We start from the raw sequence: 17,768 nt of genomic DNA, 5'->3' as shown, positions 1-17,768 counted from the left end.
TTAAATTTTACCAAAAAAGTAATACTCCATAATAAAACTAATTCATATTATTGTATTAAAGAAATCACTTTAAAGCATCACTTCTATTTGTTAGATATAATTATTATTTTTTTTAAAAAAAAAAAATTACACTTATCGTGCATGACACGAGACCTAAGCTAGTGTTTAACTAATGTGTGCACATGACATATTGCAACGTCATGTCACTTGTCAATCACACTTACATATGGTGAGATGCAAACATTGTCTTAATGTCGCTATATGAGGAAGTGCAAATAAAGGGTTGTGAGTAAAGATGGGCACGGGCCGGGTTGGCCCGCGGGCAGCCCGACACGGCACGCTCTTCGACGCGGCACGGCACGGGCCGCCAGCTGGCCCGGCCTGGCACGGTGGTTGTCTGGCGTGCCGTGGACCATGCCACGGACAAGGAATTGATTTTTCCGGAACGAGCCCGCTCTTGGCCCGCCGTGCTGGCCCGCAGGCACGGCCCGCGTGCCAATGGCTATAATGTCTTTGTCTCAAACGGCCATTAACAACTAGTTTTTCCCAAATTCCCTATAAATACCCAATTCCATTCACTTTCCAAATCACAAATTCACAATCTTCTTCTCTTAATCTCTTATATTCTCTAATAATCCTTAATCTCTTATATTCTCTAATAATTCTCTTAAATTCTCTAAATATTATTTCATAATATCGAAAAAAATTAAAAGTTCGTAATCGTAATTAGTGGAAAGCGCGGAAGCACGATTGTAAGATCAAAACTAATCTTTAATTTATTATTGTTGTTATTGTTATTATTACAATAATTGTTATTAATTATTATTGTTGTTATTGTTATAATTGTTATTATTATTGTTATTATTATTGTTAAAATTATTGTTATTAATTATTATTATTATTGTTAATTAGTTATTATTAAAATTATTATTGTTAATTATGGCATCGAACAACCCATCATCTAGGGGGAAGGGGAAAGCCCGACTTGTCCGTGGTAGTAGTTCTAGGGAATCACCTAATCCAACAAGCCCCCAAATTCCAAGTCCGTCCATTCCAACCAATGACCCTGGTAACGTCCCCCTAGGCTTTGACCAATTTAGGCACGATGGTACTTCCGGTTTTCAACCCTATAACATGAATAATATGCCCGGATTTCCACCACCAAACCAATTTCCACAATTCGGTCAATACCCTAAATGCCTCCGGTTCTACTACTAACCAACAAATCCCCGATTCTACAAACACCCAATTCCCAAACACACATGAGGAATGGTTAACCGAAAGTGAGATGGTACATATCAAAAGCCGCAAAAGTGAGGTATGGCGTTATTTCCTCCTATGTAGAAACCAAACAAGAGCAAAATATAAAACATGTGGTAATTCATACTCGGCACAATCCAAATCCGGGACGGGACACTTAAGTAGACACATAAGAAGTTGTGCAAAACCAGCTAGTGATCCAACCCAACCAAAAATTTCCCAATTCCATCCACATGGCTTTACCTACAACTATGAGAAGGATAGGGATGAACTAGGGAAAATGATAGTACACGCCGAACAACCTTTTATTTTCTCCGAAAGTGACCCATTTAACACTTACATTAACAAAGCACTAATATCCCAACATCAAAGAATCTTTAGGAAAATCGTTCGTTCCGCCGCCATGAAAAACTTCCTGGAGTACAAAATGCGGTTACAAGACGAATTGAGTAAACTTAACTGTAGAGTGTCTTTGACTGCCGATTCTTGGGATAGTGGTTATAAATATCACTATTTATGTGTGACTTGCCATTGGGTAGATGATCAATGGTTGTTAGTTGACATTGCTCACCATTAAATGGAAGCAATAAAATGAATACAACCTTCGAGAAAAAATCATGTTTATGACATTTGAAAATGCAACCGCAATGACATATACTGCTCATTATGTCAAACAAAACTTGACCGATATAATATTGATGGTGACGTACTTCATACTAGATGTGTTTGCCATGTTCTTAACTTGTGTGTACATGATGGACTTAGAGCAAAGGGTCCATACTATAACAAAATTAGAGAAGCTATTATGTTTATTAATAGCTCAAACATGAGATACCAAGAATGGAAGAGTTTTCTAAGACAACAAAAGATAAGGGCAATAAAAATCAAACCCGATTGCCCAACTAGGTGGAATTCCACCTATGCCATGTTAACCAAGGCAATTGAGTACAAGAATCCGTTGACAATTTTTTACAACCAAAAATTTCCAAACAATGCTATATATGAGGATGATTGGGATAAATGTGAACGATATATGCAATTTTTACAGTTATTATATAACATGACGTATTGTTTTTCTTCTATTTATAATCCTTCTGCTCAAAACTTTCTTTCAAATGCATGTTTACTCGCCCAACTTTTTGCTTATCGTCGCAACCAAAGTGATTATGATCAGTATCTTCCAGCAATGGAAACAAAGTGGCGTAAATATTATACTGAAATTCCTTTGATTTATATTTTTGCTTCCATATTAGATCCTAGGCAAAAGTATGAAAATACATTTATGTTAGTTGACATTTACTTTCAATGCATGCTTCTTGATGATGATGTAGATACCTATAAGACTAATGTGAAGGATCAGTTTTTTGCTTTATATAGAGTCTATGAAACCAAATATGGCACCGTTCCTCGCTCATGCCCTTCCCAACCATCCAAAAACGTAAGTAAGAAGGCCAAACATATATTTTCACAAGCTACTAACTTGATTTCAAGGTTTTCAGGTGATTCATCAATAAGGAGAACGCAAAGCGATGTCTCAGAGTTGCAAATGTACCTGAGTTACGACTTCACCAAGGGCATGGACGACGATGAGATAAACAGCCTCGACCTCCTTGCATGGTGGAAACAACAAAGCATGAAACATCTAACTTTGGCGGCAACGGCACGAGACATTCTTGGTATCCAAGTCTCCTCCGTTGCCTTCGAACGAGCTTTCAGCGCATTCGGGAGGGTTTTAGATGATAGAAGAAAAAGTCTAAAACCCGACACACTTGAAATGTGCGTGTGTTTCAAAGATTGGTTGGATGTGGAAAATCGCTCGCAAGACCATTCTTACGATGACAACGACAACGATGAAGGAACCTCCGCTTTCGACCGTTCGGGTTCGGCTAGTTCCCAATCTATGCAACTAGCCGATGACCTTGAAGCCGAAGACGAAGACGCACAAGAAGAAGAAGAAGAAGAAGAAGAAGAATAAACAATTTTTGTATATTGTACGATTTTTATCATTATCAATATAACATTTTACGATTTTTATCATTATCCAATTTTTGTTTAATATCCTTGTACGATTTTTATCATTATTATTATTGTACAATTTTTTCAAGTAATAATAATATGAAGTATGCATTATTCACATCCAAGTCCAATTTGCCTTTTTTCCCGTTAAGTTATAATTTGTAAATTAATATAACAAAAATAAAATCATAATAATTAATAATACAAAAATAAATATAATAAATTATAAACATTAAACTATAAAGTAATAGTATAAACTAAATATATAAATATAAATATTAAATATAAAAAATAAAAAATAATAAAACATAAATATTAAACTTAATTTATTTTAGAAAAATAATAATATAATAATATAAGATTATAAGTTATAAAATATAAACTATTAATAAATAAAGAAATAAATAAAAAGGGAAGGAATGACAGTAGCCCAGCAGGCCAGCCCGACACGAGCCCGCCTGGCACGTGGGTCGTGCCGTGCCATGTTGTGGGCTGGCCTACGAATTTGGGTGGCACGGCACGGCACGCCTCCTCCAGCACGGTGGCACGACACGGCACGGCTCGCCGAAGACCGTGGCCCGCCAGGCTTGGCACGATGCACGCCTTTAGTTGTGAGCCAACAACTACGAAGTATAAAAAAATAATAGAGGTACACGGAAAAGATAGATAGGAAGAGTGCAAGTTGGTGTGGGCCCTACTCTTTTGTGTCAGATATGAATTCACGTGCAAAGGGAGAAAAAATTACTGGATCACTCCCACTAAGAGTGTATTTTGTACCACTGAAACTCTAGTAACTTTTTGTGATATTATTTGACAACTCAATAAGTCGTCTCTAAATTTGCAAGCGAAATGACATTCTCACCCCTGTTAGGCACCCTACATGTTGCTCGCCGTTAGCCATTTGGAATGCCTTGTCGCTATACATTGTTGATGTGAACTTTTATAAAAGGTTTGTTTTTTACGCAAACTTTTAAATAAGGTGGATGCACAATAACTATTGATGTTCAAGTACAAAATCATCTTCTTAATGATAATGCAAATGTGTATTTGCCACCACATACTTCGTATATGGAGTAAATATTATGTTTATAAAAGTCTTATTTTGAGTGAAATATTTAATATCCACATAAGTAAATTTAAAAAAAAAAAAAAAGAAAGAAAAACCTTTCATCATTCTTATATGGAAAATGCTATATAACCGGGCTACATATAAGTACTAAATACACACTAGAAAATCGTATAAATTTAGGAGATTAATTTTTTTTTTTTTTTTTATTTGACAAGAAGAAAAAGGATTTTATTTATGAAAGATAGCCAAACGACACTTACAAACAATTCCTAGGTTTATTAGAATTCCAGCACAAGTACAAATAACCTTAGAACTGAATACATTGCAGATTCGATCAACGACCGCTTTAATAAAAAACCTTCATACGAAGCAATACAATCTGTGAGTTAGCACTAATTCGGCTTGAGATCCACTGATGAACAGTTGTTTGAGTGAAAATACTCATATGGTCTTCTAGATACTTCCGGAAATTATGAAACCCTAAATCTTCAATCTTCGCCAGACAAACCAAAAAAGAAATTAACCCGACGCGAATAGAATAACCACCATCTCAAAGATGGATCAATTTATTGAAAGCAATTAAAAATTTTTTGGGGCTTACCACCGGTAAAAACACCGATGGAAGCCCCTACAAATATTCACAAAAGAGACCAGAAGAAAAGAGATGAAAGAGAAAGAGAAAAAAGGAGAAAAATGAAGGAAAAACAGAAAAAATCTAGTAATGGAGGCTAAAAACCCTCCCAAGGGAGAAACCTTAGAGGGAACCAGAAAAACCCTCCCAAAGAGAAATCCTATAGGGAACCTGAACTTATTTAAACTGAAATTATATAATTTTTTTTGAACTCATAAATTTAGGAGATCATAAAATATAAACACTAATCTATATATAGCTTTATACTAAAGGCGAACTTTGGGATGACACGTGTCATCTTCTAATTAAAATTTTTCCTGCAATTTTATTTTTTTAATTTTATTTTATGTTTTTGCCAAATATTAACTTCTATAATTGACATCGAATTTCTTCCATATATGTTCTACTAATATATATTTTCATATCTTTCTTACCATTTTAAATGGGTATTAAAGCAGTAATTTTCTATAAGACATTAAATTATTCTTTTTTGTCTAATTATATGCGTATGTTGTACTTTGTATTAATTTTCAAGAATAAACCCGTCAACAATCTTTGATGAAAATTAAAAATAAACAAAGTTAATTGTAAGAATCTATACTTTTATTAACATTGCATCTCATTTTATAAATATAACCCTAAATAATTAATCAAATTATATATTTATACATAACTATGTATGTTTTTTTTTGTTTAATATTATATGAATATTAGATAAAAATACTCATTGACTATAATCATAACAATAGTATTAATGAAACAAAAAATAAATTAAAAATGAAATAAATAATCAATTAAATTACCCATATGCCTATCAAAGTGTGAAAGAGCACTTTAATTTACGGGTAACTTAATTGATAATCAATTAAACTTAAAGTGCTCTTTCACACTTTGATAGGCACATGGGTAATTTAATAAATAATCAATTAAATTACCCATTTACGGGTGAAAGAGCACTTTAATATATATATATATATATATATATATATATATATATATATATATACAAATGAGGCAAGTTATACGGTAGTACGTAATAGAATTTTTCCCCATAATTAATCTGTGATATAATATAAAAATGAGGAAAATTATGTGGAATAAACAAATGTAATGTAAATAAGGAAGATGAAAAAATAAGCCAGAAGTTATTAAAACTACAATTGAAAAAAAAAAAAATTATTTTGATTCATTGTGGTGAAAATATTTAAACATAGTATACATTATATTACATTAACGATGCATGTTATTCCCAATAAAACTATACAATGTAGATGTTGTATGACTTTTTATTAATGAATTAATTAGTTTGAAAGAAAATACTATACAACGTACTTCCAAAAAATAAGCTACGTAGAATAACATTTTTTTTAAAAAATAAAAATTAAAGCTGATATCATATATTGTATTGGCGGGAAATTTTTGAATGATAGCTTGACATATGTCCAAAATGATCGATATAAGCATGACCTGTTTTAGTAATAATTAATAGATTTTTTGAAGGAAAAAAAAAATAGTTGGTAAAATTATTACAGAAAACTAACTCAATTATTATTATTTCATAAAATTTATCAACACCATGAATTAAATTTTTTTTTTCTTCTATTGAACCCCACTATTGTACAACTATATAATAGTAATTTAAACGTTAATATTGTATTTTTGGCTCTGTTATTTTATACTCTCCATCATATTCCAACCTTCTAAATTATAGCTTATTTTCCCTTAATTAAAAAGTCTCAAAATCTTGTGTAATTATTTTAACTAAATTGAACATGTAATAAAAAGGAATACAATTATTATAAATATTATATATAAGATTAAGAATAATACCTTATTATTGTTGTACTTTTCAAAAAAAAAATATTATTATTGTTGTAATATACAAATATTTCAAAAATAAAAGATTTTTGCTAAATATGAGGGAGAGTTTTAAAGGGACAAAAACAGCACCAGAAAGTGACACGTGTCATTACTGGTGTCTGTTTTAAGTATTATGTTAGCTATGTTATGTTATTGATTGTTCTTTTCCGTAATACTAGTACTATGTTCATGGTCGATTATATGATTTTTTTTTTTTTATTTTTTTTAATTTTTTTATTTCCATATCCCGTGTTGGGTCAATTTTTACCCGCTATCATTGATAACTACCATTCTACCAAGTCATCCGAATCTCTCAACCCAACCTGTTTTCTCACCAAAAACCAACCCACTAAAAACTCAGTCTACGAAACCGGCGAAAACTGCTGTTCAACAACAATCAACAGGAATAGAAATCCACGACACAATGATCAGCGTTCTTGCTCAGGTTTCAATTTTCACTCACATCTTCATCTGAAAACGAAGTTCAAATTACGTTAATTGTAATCAATTTTCACTCACATCTTCATCTGAACAAATCAATTTTGATTTTGTTGCATTTTTCAGGAGCGATTACTCGGCGCTGCGCTCGGAAGTGCCCTGACAGCTGCCGTCGTTTTCGAGAATCGACGAAATATCTACAAAACAATTTCTGAGAATAATGCTAAATTCGACAATCAATTACAGGTGATAATCGAAATGCTGCTGATTTTATGCTCCGTTTTTGTAAAATTTTGATTTGATGTTGTGTGCTTTTCAATTTTGGAACCCTAGATTTGATTATTTTAAGTTTTTGAGGTAATTGCCATTTTATGTTTCGGCTTCTTTGATTTTTTTTTTTTATTATTTTGCGATGATAAGAATTTTAAATTATCAACAAGTTATTTTCACAGGAGTGATTGATCTTGTTATCAATTTGATTAGTTGTTTTGTTGCTGCTAAATGCCAATTGTTTCATTCGTATTTATTAGGACTTAAGGACTCATTCTGGCAATATAATTGTGATGATTTGGTGTCCTTTGGCTACAATGTGCCATTTTTAGCTTTTGATGTCAAATTTCCTTTCATTTTGCAAAGTTGTAAATTTTATAATGTGATTCGGTTTTTCGATGTCATACTCAAAATTACCTCAAACTATACAGAAAGAATTCCAGGATAGTATGAACTGGTAGTTTAGTGAACCCACATAGTGATGTTAAGCTTAACATTATTTTTGGTGCAAGTTAAGCTTAACATTGTTAGTCATTTTTTAGCTCTGGATATGAGAATGGAGTCCTTTAGATGAAATTATTGCATCATTTTGAGAAGATGAGGTATTATACAAAGATTCACTATTTCACATTTGGACTTGACATGTTGGATAGGGATAAGTGCGCCGCCCTCCTTTGTTTCTTTGCTGTAGCATGAGAAATTGTCATGAAATAAGTTATAGCTTTCCCAGGTGTTTTCTACTTTTCTCTGCCTTATTTTTGTGTTTGGTAATATAGCTTTCCCCTATGTCTCTCTACTTTTTGGTTATATTAGTGTCGTGAAATCCCAGAATTGTAGTATATTATCCTTTCCTGTGGGAATTGTTGTTTTAATGCTTTTTCTTTCTTCCTGGTAGCGACTAGCTTGTTGTACATATTTGGCACGTAGCTCAGATTTCATGAAATAAGTCACCTTACACTAGTTTCTATTGTTATAAGATGATGATAAGAGTTGTAGGATCCTAATATAATATAACTCAATCAAAAAAGTAGAGAGAGGAGAGCTCTTAACTATTTCTATATGTGTTTTCATTTTAAACTTGCTTAATATTACAAAGACAGACTTTACTATTTTATATTTCTTTGCTTATGCAGTTATGCTGAATATAATCAATGTAATGCTCATAATATCATATGAAAATATTTACTGCAGACTACGAATTAACTTTCACCCTCTCATAATGTAAAGTAATATCTATACTCTGTTGACTTTTTTATGCAACAAATCAAGTGTACTTTCAATGCCTTTCTTAAGTTTACCTTTTACAATTCCTCGTTGGGTATACATCTTATTTTTTTAAACAATTGTGTATACATCTTTTGAAATTATTTGTATTTTAAGGTTGTCGTTAAAATAATGGTTATTGATCTAGGGATTTAATGAGTCTCAGTTAGATCTCTCTTTAAAAACAAAAAAAAAAAAAACCTTATACCAATATGCCAGATCGATTTAACCTTGGTAGCTTTTTTTCTGTGGTTAAGAAGCTAAAAGGTTGCTTATTTGAACTTTGAGTAATAGTATCATCACCTGTCGAAACACAAATTTAAAGTGCTCTTTCAGCATCATCACTAGTATTTGATAAACTTGATTTATTGTTACTATGCTATCTGCCCTTTTCTGTCAAATACCTTATTTATTTATTTACTTTCTTTAATTTGGTGTCATCTACATATGTTCTTTCTCTTTTTAAATTTATTAAGAAACACAGACTTAACATATTCATTATTTTCGAATGTGCAATTGTAGTGAATGTTTTCTCATACAACATATCGTTTTTAACCTAGCCTGTCTATGTACCTTATTCACTTTTCGTTAGTGGCTCTCTTAACCTCAAGGCTTCCATTACTTTCTTTCTTGATTCTTCTTCTTCTGGAAAGTATTGTTTTCCTAATTAACTACCTGGTTCAGTGCCTTCTCAAGCCTACCTCTTTTTTACTCAATGGCTCAATGTCAATAAATATACAAAACAATGAGACATCTTTTGGCCTCTCAGTCACGTGTTAAAGATCAGCAGGACTTGGAATATGTTTGGGCTTTACGTTGGATGAGTTTTGAATTTAGCTTGTTGTATGAGGGGATGGAGTCTAAGTAGGTAGAGGGCCTAGAGGCCTTTGCAATTTAGCATAGGATGTATTGTACTTTTGCCTTCAAAATGAGGATATACCCTATTAATTGTATGATTTTTCACTCGCTGAACTCCAATTACACGAAGTTTCTTCATCATATCTAAATATCTTGCCATTCAAAGTAGCATAGTTGATAATTCAAAAACTCACAAGTGTGGACACACTAGGCTTCTATCCACTTCAATTATTCCACTGGCTTACATTATACTCCCTTCGTTTTGTTTGTTTCTTTTTTTTCTTTTTTTTAAAAAAAAAATTTACACCCTTTTTTTTTTTTTCTTTTTTTTTCACGGAAACCAAGGTATTTAAGGTTAGGAGAAAAGGAAAAAAGTAAAATGTGAAATTGACAATTAAAAAATGTAGGTTGTAAGTCTGTAAATTAAAAAAAAAAAAAATCCAAAAAAGGAAAGTGAGTAAATTAAAATAAAACGGAGGGATTATAAACTTTTGTTGGGTAAACAGTTAGTGAGTAATATTGCTCATGGAAGAGCTTCACCCTTATTGTCCTTAAACTTTTTCTTTCTTCATTGAATTTATCTTCTTAAAATAAAACGGAGGGATTATGAACTTTTGTTGGGTAAACAATTGGTGAGTAATATTGCTCATAAAAATAGGGTCCTATCCTTACTTTCAACTACCTAATATGTTTTGTCGATTTAGGGGACTGTAAGAGGATTGTTGCTGTCTTACATAGTTTTTTATTGGAAATGATTTTTACAATCTCTATCGACTATCGATTTTCAGAGTGTATCCACTTTTCTTTTCTACAAGTGCTTTAAACTTCTTCTTCTTATTATTATTATTATATGAAGTTCTAATTCTCATAAAGTACTCTTGTGTCATCTATCAAAATCATTTATTGACATAAGAAAATAAGCACTTTGGTCAAAGGGGATAATAATAACCTATCGACAGAAGAAATAAAATCACTTATCGACAGAAGAAAAATAAGCACTTGGAGCTAGATGGGATTGATTATATTAACTAATGCAGCTTCTTTGGGCCCGTTTGGCATCAATGTAGTTTTTAGATATTTGGTTTTTTGTTTTTTTGATGTCATAAAAAGAATTAAAATTAAACTGACTTATTGATATCATGATTATTTTGAAAATTGACAACAAAAAAGTGAAAACTACTTTTTCTAGTTTCCAATTTTTGGTTTTTCGTTTTCAAAAAAGTAGAAAACTTGAAACAAAAAACGATAATGAACAAGCCCTTAGCTCTTGGTTTGGCTTGCTTTATAAAAGGCATCCTTGAATACTTGTGAAGTAAACAAGCTTGGCGATGTTGATTAGGATGAGGTTGGGTCATTTCAGGTCTAGTATACAATTGGATCGGGTTCGCTCTCCAGCTTACAAATTTATTGGAATTAATATTCAGTTTTTAGTCATGGACACCTAAACAATAGGTTCAGGTTGTTTTGTTCTCTATACATTGTAAATTTGTTTCCCTTTTTTTATTTTACAACCGTTCTCACCTTTAAAAGTTGCCTTTAATTCCAAATGCTTTATTTCTTTTTGATTATCTTCCAGTTTAACCTTGGTCAACCTTTATTTCTATTTGTTATGGAGCCATTGACGACAGTTACATTTGAATTTCTTGGATTATGATCTGCAAATTTACTTTGATTGTATGATTACTTGCACCTTTAGCTAAGTACCATTTACGTTTCCACACGTGTTCTAATGAGCTGCATGTCATTGTAAAATGACCATATTTGCCATTGTAACATTGGACTTTAATTAACTTGGCCACCTTTTCATCCTCTTATCATAACCTTTTTTTAAGAGGTTGTATCTCTACAAATGTTGGGAAAAATCCAATTCTCTCTCTGTCCAAAACTACATTCTCAATCTATAAAACTGTATACTGTATAGTACATGATTGAGATTTTCATTTCTCACAAAATGATATTTGTATTTGTTGGAACACCATTACTCACCTTGTATCGGTGTTATGTTCAATGCTAAATTGAATGAGTTGTTCTGTGCTAATGATGTGTTGTAACCTTTAAATTTTTCTAAAGTTCTTACTTTGAAATGGAGTGTATTGGCTGCTTACTAAGGCAGGGGATCTTTGCTATAGGCTCTTTTCTTTGAATGTAAATATTGTTGGTTGAAAACATGTTGTCTCCACAGCATATTTTTATTAAAAAATTCTCAAATGAAAAAGGAAAAAAAAGAATATTAGACAATTTTTTGCATTTTATCTTGTTTGACTTGAAAATTTTTAGAACCTTTTTGTGTAGATCAAGAGATAAGGGATTTTGGTTGGAATCCGGATGAGGTGTAGATTATCAGTAAAACCAATACATTCTCTCATGCTATAGAATATTTTACTATATTGAGAAGGGGAGTAGAGAAGTAGCCTTTATTGTTTATCTTCATTTACCCAGAGTGTAGGAAAGTTTGTTTTACTCAATAAGAGTTATATCCTAGTTTATCTTTATGAGAATCAATGACTTTATCTGACTTGCTCTTGAATGAGATCCATGCAGGTTAAGAGGCCAGTTCTTGCAACAAAATCTTTTGAATTTGCACATTTGTGGAACAAAGCTGTAGATAAGACTTTTGGGACTGTGATTGCATCTCTTAGTTCATGTGGGTGGTAAAATATCTGTAATCGGATTGTTGAATGAACTGCATAAAAAAGAATGGAGATGTATGCAGTAACTAGCATATGCATTCTTTCTGCAATTGTCGCATTTTGCTCCTTGCCCCCCTGTGAGGGAGGTCAACCAGATTGTTATATGTGAGTTTGACATTCTTTGTATGACTGACATAAGTGACATTGTATCCAAGTTAATCCATACTCATAGATATAAATGTTCTTTTGAACGTCCACTATATATTATCATGGGTGAATTTTTTGTTTGATCATTATAATTAGATTTGGCTCCTATACATTATGTTTTTAGTTGGTCTGCATCTTTTGTGAATGTCCAGGAAAATTTGAAATTTCATGATGGTTCTCAGGTTAAAATGTTTACCCGACTTGCACATTTTGCTATTACTGAAGTAATCTGTTGTATGGATGAACTCAGAGGTGCCTTTCTGTTATCATTGAGTCCGTTATGAAATTATATTTGGCTAAAAAACATGGTAATGATCTGAGAAGAGCAAGTGCACTACTGCATCCCTGTTCCTCTTATAAATTGTTGTCTTCCTACCTGAGCTTTGTGGCCTTGTTTTGTTGAAACCTACAGCAGAATGGTGTGCGTGCATGTTTTACAATTCTTTGAAAATTGTTGTTGTACAATCTCCTTTTCAGGAGCTTTTTGTCGAAATTTATTGCAGAATTGTGCTTGTGTGCGTCCATGTATATGTGCGTGACTGTGGTGATGCATTGACAAGAAATGAACACCATCATTGCCCAGACTGCTGAGAATTTACAATGAATTAATAATGCATTTTCATTTATTTAATTGTATGTTTTCACCTGTGATTTCTGGTTAAACTATGAATTTATGTCCAATTACCTGTGAATGCTTTGAAACACCATCATTACTAAGAGACATCTGAATGATTACAGTGGATTAATTAAGTACTTAAATACGAGCACGTCTTATTCTTGATTGATTGTATTCGTTAGGGATCCCTTGTTAACTATGAAAGCATTTTTAGTTATTAATTAATGAATTCACTTTAAATTACTGTCTTAAAAATTGATTCTCTTCCCTCATTTGCCATTCTTACAGAGGTTCTTGTTTAGGAAGAGGTGTGACACATTTGGCAAAGAAAATCACAAGGAATGGACTACTGATGCTCATTGCTCAATAATCTTACGTATACATTAATAAATTACTACAATAAACTCTTCGTATCGAATGAAAAAAGAAAAAAAGATTCTAGTTAGTACATTCAAGCTGACGAGCAAGCAGCAATAGTGGGGAGAATGGGGGAGGAGGGACAGTAGTAGTCCTTCCCATCTCCCATGCTCAAAACCGATGGGGGTTCGATTGCTGCCGGAGTTTACCCCCATCTTGTTCATCTTACTAACTAAAAAGACGAAAAAACACATTAATATGTGGATGGAAATCTATAGGCCTGAAGGCTGTATAATACAGGCAAAATAAGGTTTCATTAAGTGAATGAAACATCTAATTAAACATTTGGTTGGATAGGTTTAGTACGATTGACATTTTCTTGACGAGTCTTTGCCACATAGTAGATGCCCATCGCCAAGCAGAGAACGATTATGGCTGCAATAGCAGGGCCAGCAATCGTTCCCGCTCCAAAAGCAGTAGTACGTGTCAATGGGGAAGTTTCTGTTGTTGCTGCTTCAGACTGCATTTCATGCACTTGAGCTGCTAATGGAATTGGTGCACAGTTTGATTTAGTACAAGAGTCTTGATGATCATTAGGGTGAAAAAATTCATATGCCGTAGGAGATAAGGCTATTGGGCTCTGGTAAGCTAGCCCGTGGGGTGCACGGTCTTGTGCTGCTATCCGGGAAAACAAGGATAGAGAGAAGAGAACGAAGAAACAAATTCTTTGTCCCATTTTCGGTTGATACTTCAGGGGTTGGAGTGATAGGTTTAATTTAGATTAGGTTATTGAGGTTTAGGCTTAGGATGAAGGGGTTTATATACAAGTAGTGGGATTGTTGCTTGGCGTAAAATTTTAGTCATGGCAAAGGAAAAATGGAGAAGGGGAACAAAATGATGGAACAAGTGGTTTCAATTATGGCAAGCAAAGTTTAAAGATGATCACCTCTCCATGACTGTGCTATCCTCGTGACATTCAGGTTTTGCATGGGGAATGTACACAAGAACTACATGAAATTAGCACGCACATATTATTTATTTTTGGTCCCCGCTCCTCCCTTCTTAACTAACATTGTTACATTTACCCATTGAGTAGACAATCCATCACTAATGAATGGCTAAAGAATAACTACTACCAAGTAAAACTCATGTGGATTCTCCATTAGTGGTGTTCAGACAAGATTTTTTCACTTTAAGCACGATAGTAGTCAATTATGTAGCACATACATTCATATATGCACACTCTCTCTCCGTTCTACGTTGATTGTCAATTTCGTTTTCCAAAATCACATGTTCATCTATTTCTCTTACAATAAATTCGATATTTGAAAGCAAAAGCGACAGTTAATATGAAATAGAAGGAGTATGTTACCTATTATATAATTTTTAAACCAAAATCATAAATTATAAATACATTAAAGGTAGAATTGTAATGGAAGCAAGTTTTACTGATCCATTAATGTTTATATAATGAGTTAAAGCAAAGGCGAGAGAGTGAAGAGACTAATTTATTTTTACTGAAGCATACTTATTACATTGGGGTCTTTTGCGTGGGGCTTTGACATCATACAGCTGCTTCTTTAATCTTTACCTTAATTGACAGTAGAATATAATAGTCCATGCCTAAAATGTAATTGAGTGGTTTGGGAAATGGTGACAATGTATTTGTACAATTGTACTTCTGAAAAGTAGTAAAGCTAAATGAACATGAATTTCATGCAAATACATTGCCTTTTGGTTTCACCGCGTATTGTTGCTCCATATCAATATATCATTGTGTTTTAGCTTTTGTCAAACCCATAATTCCCATCATTATATTGATTATACGAGGAGAATGATTATAAACTTATATTGAAATTGTAGGTGAGAAAAAACAAATTTCGGTTATAATAATCCTTAAGTTGGTCCTTTTTTTTTATAAAATAATTTCCTCTGAGATATATTTATTAGTGTTTATATGCTGTCGAACTTAGTACCAAACAAATTGGATATATAGTCTTTGATTAATATATTCTTTTTTTTTATAGTGTAACATTTTGTTTTTTCTCTTTTTAAAATCTTTATGGACAATGTTAAATTAAAAATCCTGATTAAACTATGCATTTTTTTTTATTTTTAATTTGCTCCATCTATTTTTCTTTTAACATGTCCATTACAATGGAACGTTAGAGACTTAAAATTAATAAAATCAATTCGGGTAATAGAAAACTCGTGACATGCTAACTGATAAAATTTTACTTCAACTATTCAATAGACCCACGTCAAAATTTTGTATCAAACAACCTGAGATAGTTGCCTTTCCATGAAGGATTATATTTATGCAATTTGTTAACTTTGATTTCTATTGTAAATATACTTCTAATTAATGAATTATATTCATTAAAAAATCCAATTTGGGGAAAAAAAAAAGATGATGTGATGCTAAACAAAAACCAGTGCTCGCATATAAGAAAACATATTACCTTACCCTTTCATTATCCACTTCGAATGTTAAAATATTAAATCTAAATGACTAATGAAAATATATACGAAATATCACGCATTCATGTACAAATTTGTTTCAAATCAAACAAAGGCATGCATCAAGTAGTCTTCCATGTTGCCATGCATTATCAAGCTTAATTGAACTTTAATCAAAGCTACGTGATTCACTCTTTTAAGAATTATTTGTATTAATTACTCCATCAAAAAATGAAGTAGTAGTGATTAACACTCGGGAGTTAGGCAACAACAATGATGAATTATTATTGATTTGAGAAGCCAAAATAATTACACAGGTACATATACGGTAAAAGTTAATTTGTAAAAATAAAATGAAATGGAAAGTACATAATAAACAGAGAAGATAAAAATAATGTTGGTTGCACAAACTAACTTGACTTGAAAGATTAGCAAAGGGAGCATTGGTATGAGAGAAGACCACACGCGTATTTAGAAATGATAGTTTGTAATTATTGCCATCGGTGGACATAATTGATCACTAACTATAGTGTTTTACTTATGTATCATGAATATACAATTTGATACTCAAGTATATAATAACATACAAATATTTTTGGCAACCGTATACCAAGTGTACAATAATCCGTACATCAATTGTACAATAATTTTATTGTATGACACCTCATGTTTGGGGGTAATAATTAACTTAATTAGGGGTAACTTTGTAACTTTTAACTTTTAATCTATTAATTTTATTATTATTATAATACATTCAGAGATGATATTAGATGTAATAAAGGATTTAAAGTCATGTTTTATTTATTTAACTTAAATCTTTAAGTTTAGTCGTTATTTCAAGAAAAATAAGTTCAAATAAGGGTTAATAAATTAGATAAAAAAAAGTTCATAAAATATTAGTTCTAATAAGGATTAATAATAAGAGTTAGTCGTCACATTCAATTTACACCTAAAATAAGTTCTAATAATAGATCCAACAAGTTTAGACGAATTAGGTAAATTCAGCTAAGATCATATAAGTTCAGATAAAAAAAAAAGTTCAAGTAAATAAAATACACCCTAAATGCATTCCTCTGAATCCAACCATCGTTTGGTTAGATCATTTGGAACGGGTTGGAATAGAGTTATAATCTATTCCATCTACTTTTTTGTTTGGTTGAGTTTTATAGTAATGAAATCTCATATTCAAGGGGTTCTAACTCCACCCCATACCTATAAAATCTCATACCCACCTCCTCTCCTCCCCCACCCTAACATTCACAATTCATTCTATTAAAGGGTGGTTGGTTCATCAAATTGGAATGGATTGGTATTGAATTTCATACTAGAGAGGTATGGATTCTAAAACCCATATTATTCCAAAGTTGTTTGGTTTTATTGTTGGAATGGATTCTATACTTCATCAATAGAATGGATTGTAAATCTTAGCGAGAGAGGTAGGTATGGGATTCCATGGGTATGGGGGAGAGTTCGAACACCTTGGGTAGATTCCATTACAAAATACAAAAAAAAAAAAAAACCAACCAAACAAAAAGCTAGATAGAATGGATTATAACTCCATTCCAAATGATCCAACCAACCAATCACTTAATGAAGTATATAATCCATTCCAACAATAAAACCAAACAACTTTAGACTCGTACTAGTATGGATTTTAGAATCCATTCCTATCTAGTATGAGATTCCATACCAATTCATTCCAATATAATGAACCAAACACCTCCTTAATTGTCTATTAAGTACTATTCTCTTCACCTAATCTTTATTGAATTTAAATTAATTTTGTTGGACTTGGATTTTTTTATTGAAAATAAATAAAATTAATTAGGACTT

At 32.2% G+C, this 17,768-nt stretch overlaps 2 protein-coding genes across 2 annotated transcripts; one reads left to right on the top strand and one right to left on the bottom strand.

Moving 5' to 3' along the window:
- The first annotated feature begins 7,108 nt into the window (after positions 1–7,108).
- On the top strand, positions 7,109–12,581 carry LOC110711964. The gene is made up of 3 exons (XM_021890406.1): positions 7,109–7,281; positions 7,401–7,520; positions 12,207–12,581. The coding sequence occupies exons 1-3, from the start codon at positions 7,261–7,263 to the stop codon at positions 12,318–12,320; spliced, it is 255 nt and encodes an 84-aa protein (XP_021746098.1). The 5' UTR covers positions 7,109–7,260; the 3' UTR covers positions 12,321–12,581.
- A 1,231-nt stretch (positions 12,582–13,812) lies between these two features.
- On the bottom strand, positions 13,813–14,211 carry LOC110711913. Its single transcript, XM_021890349.1, has one exon. It carries the CDS (start codon positions 14,209–14,211, stop codon positions 13,813–13,815), a length of 399 nt encoding a protein of 132 aa, XP_021746041.1.
- Positions 14,212–17,768: the final 3,557 nt, after the last annotated feature.

The sequence above is a fragment of the Chenopodium quinoa genome, unplaced genomic scaffold (genome assembly GCF_001683475.1).
Source record: "Chenopodium quinoa cultivar QQ74 unplaced genomic scaffold, ASM168347v1, whole genome shotgun sequence".
In the NCBI taxonomy this organism is placed as follows: Eukaryota; Viridiplantae; Streptophyta; class Magnoliopsida; order Caryophyllales; family Amaranthaceae; genus Chenopodium; species Chenopodium quinoa.
Note: the sequence above shows the minus strand (reverse complement) of the source record. Positions and strands in the feature narration are given on the sequence as shown.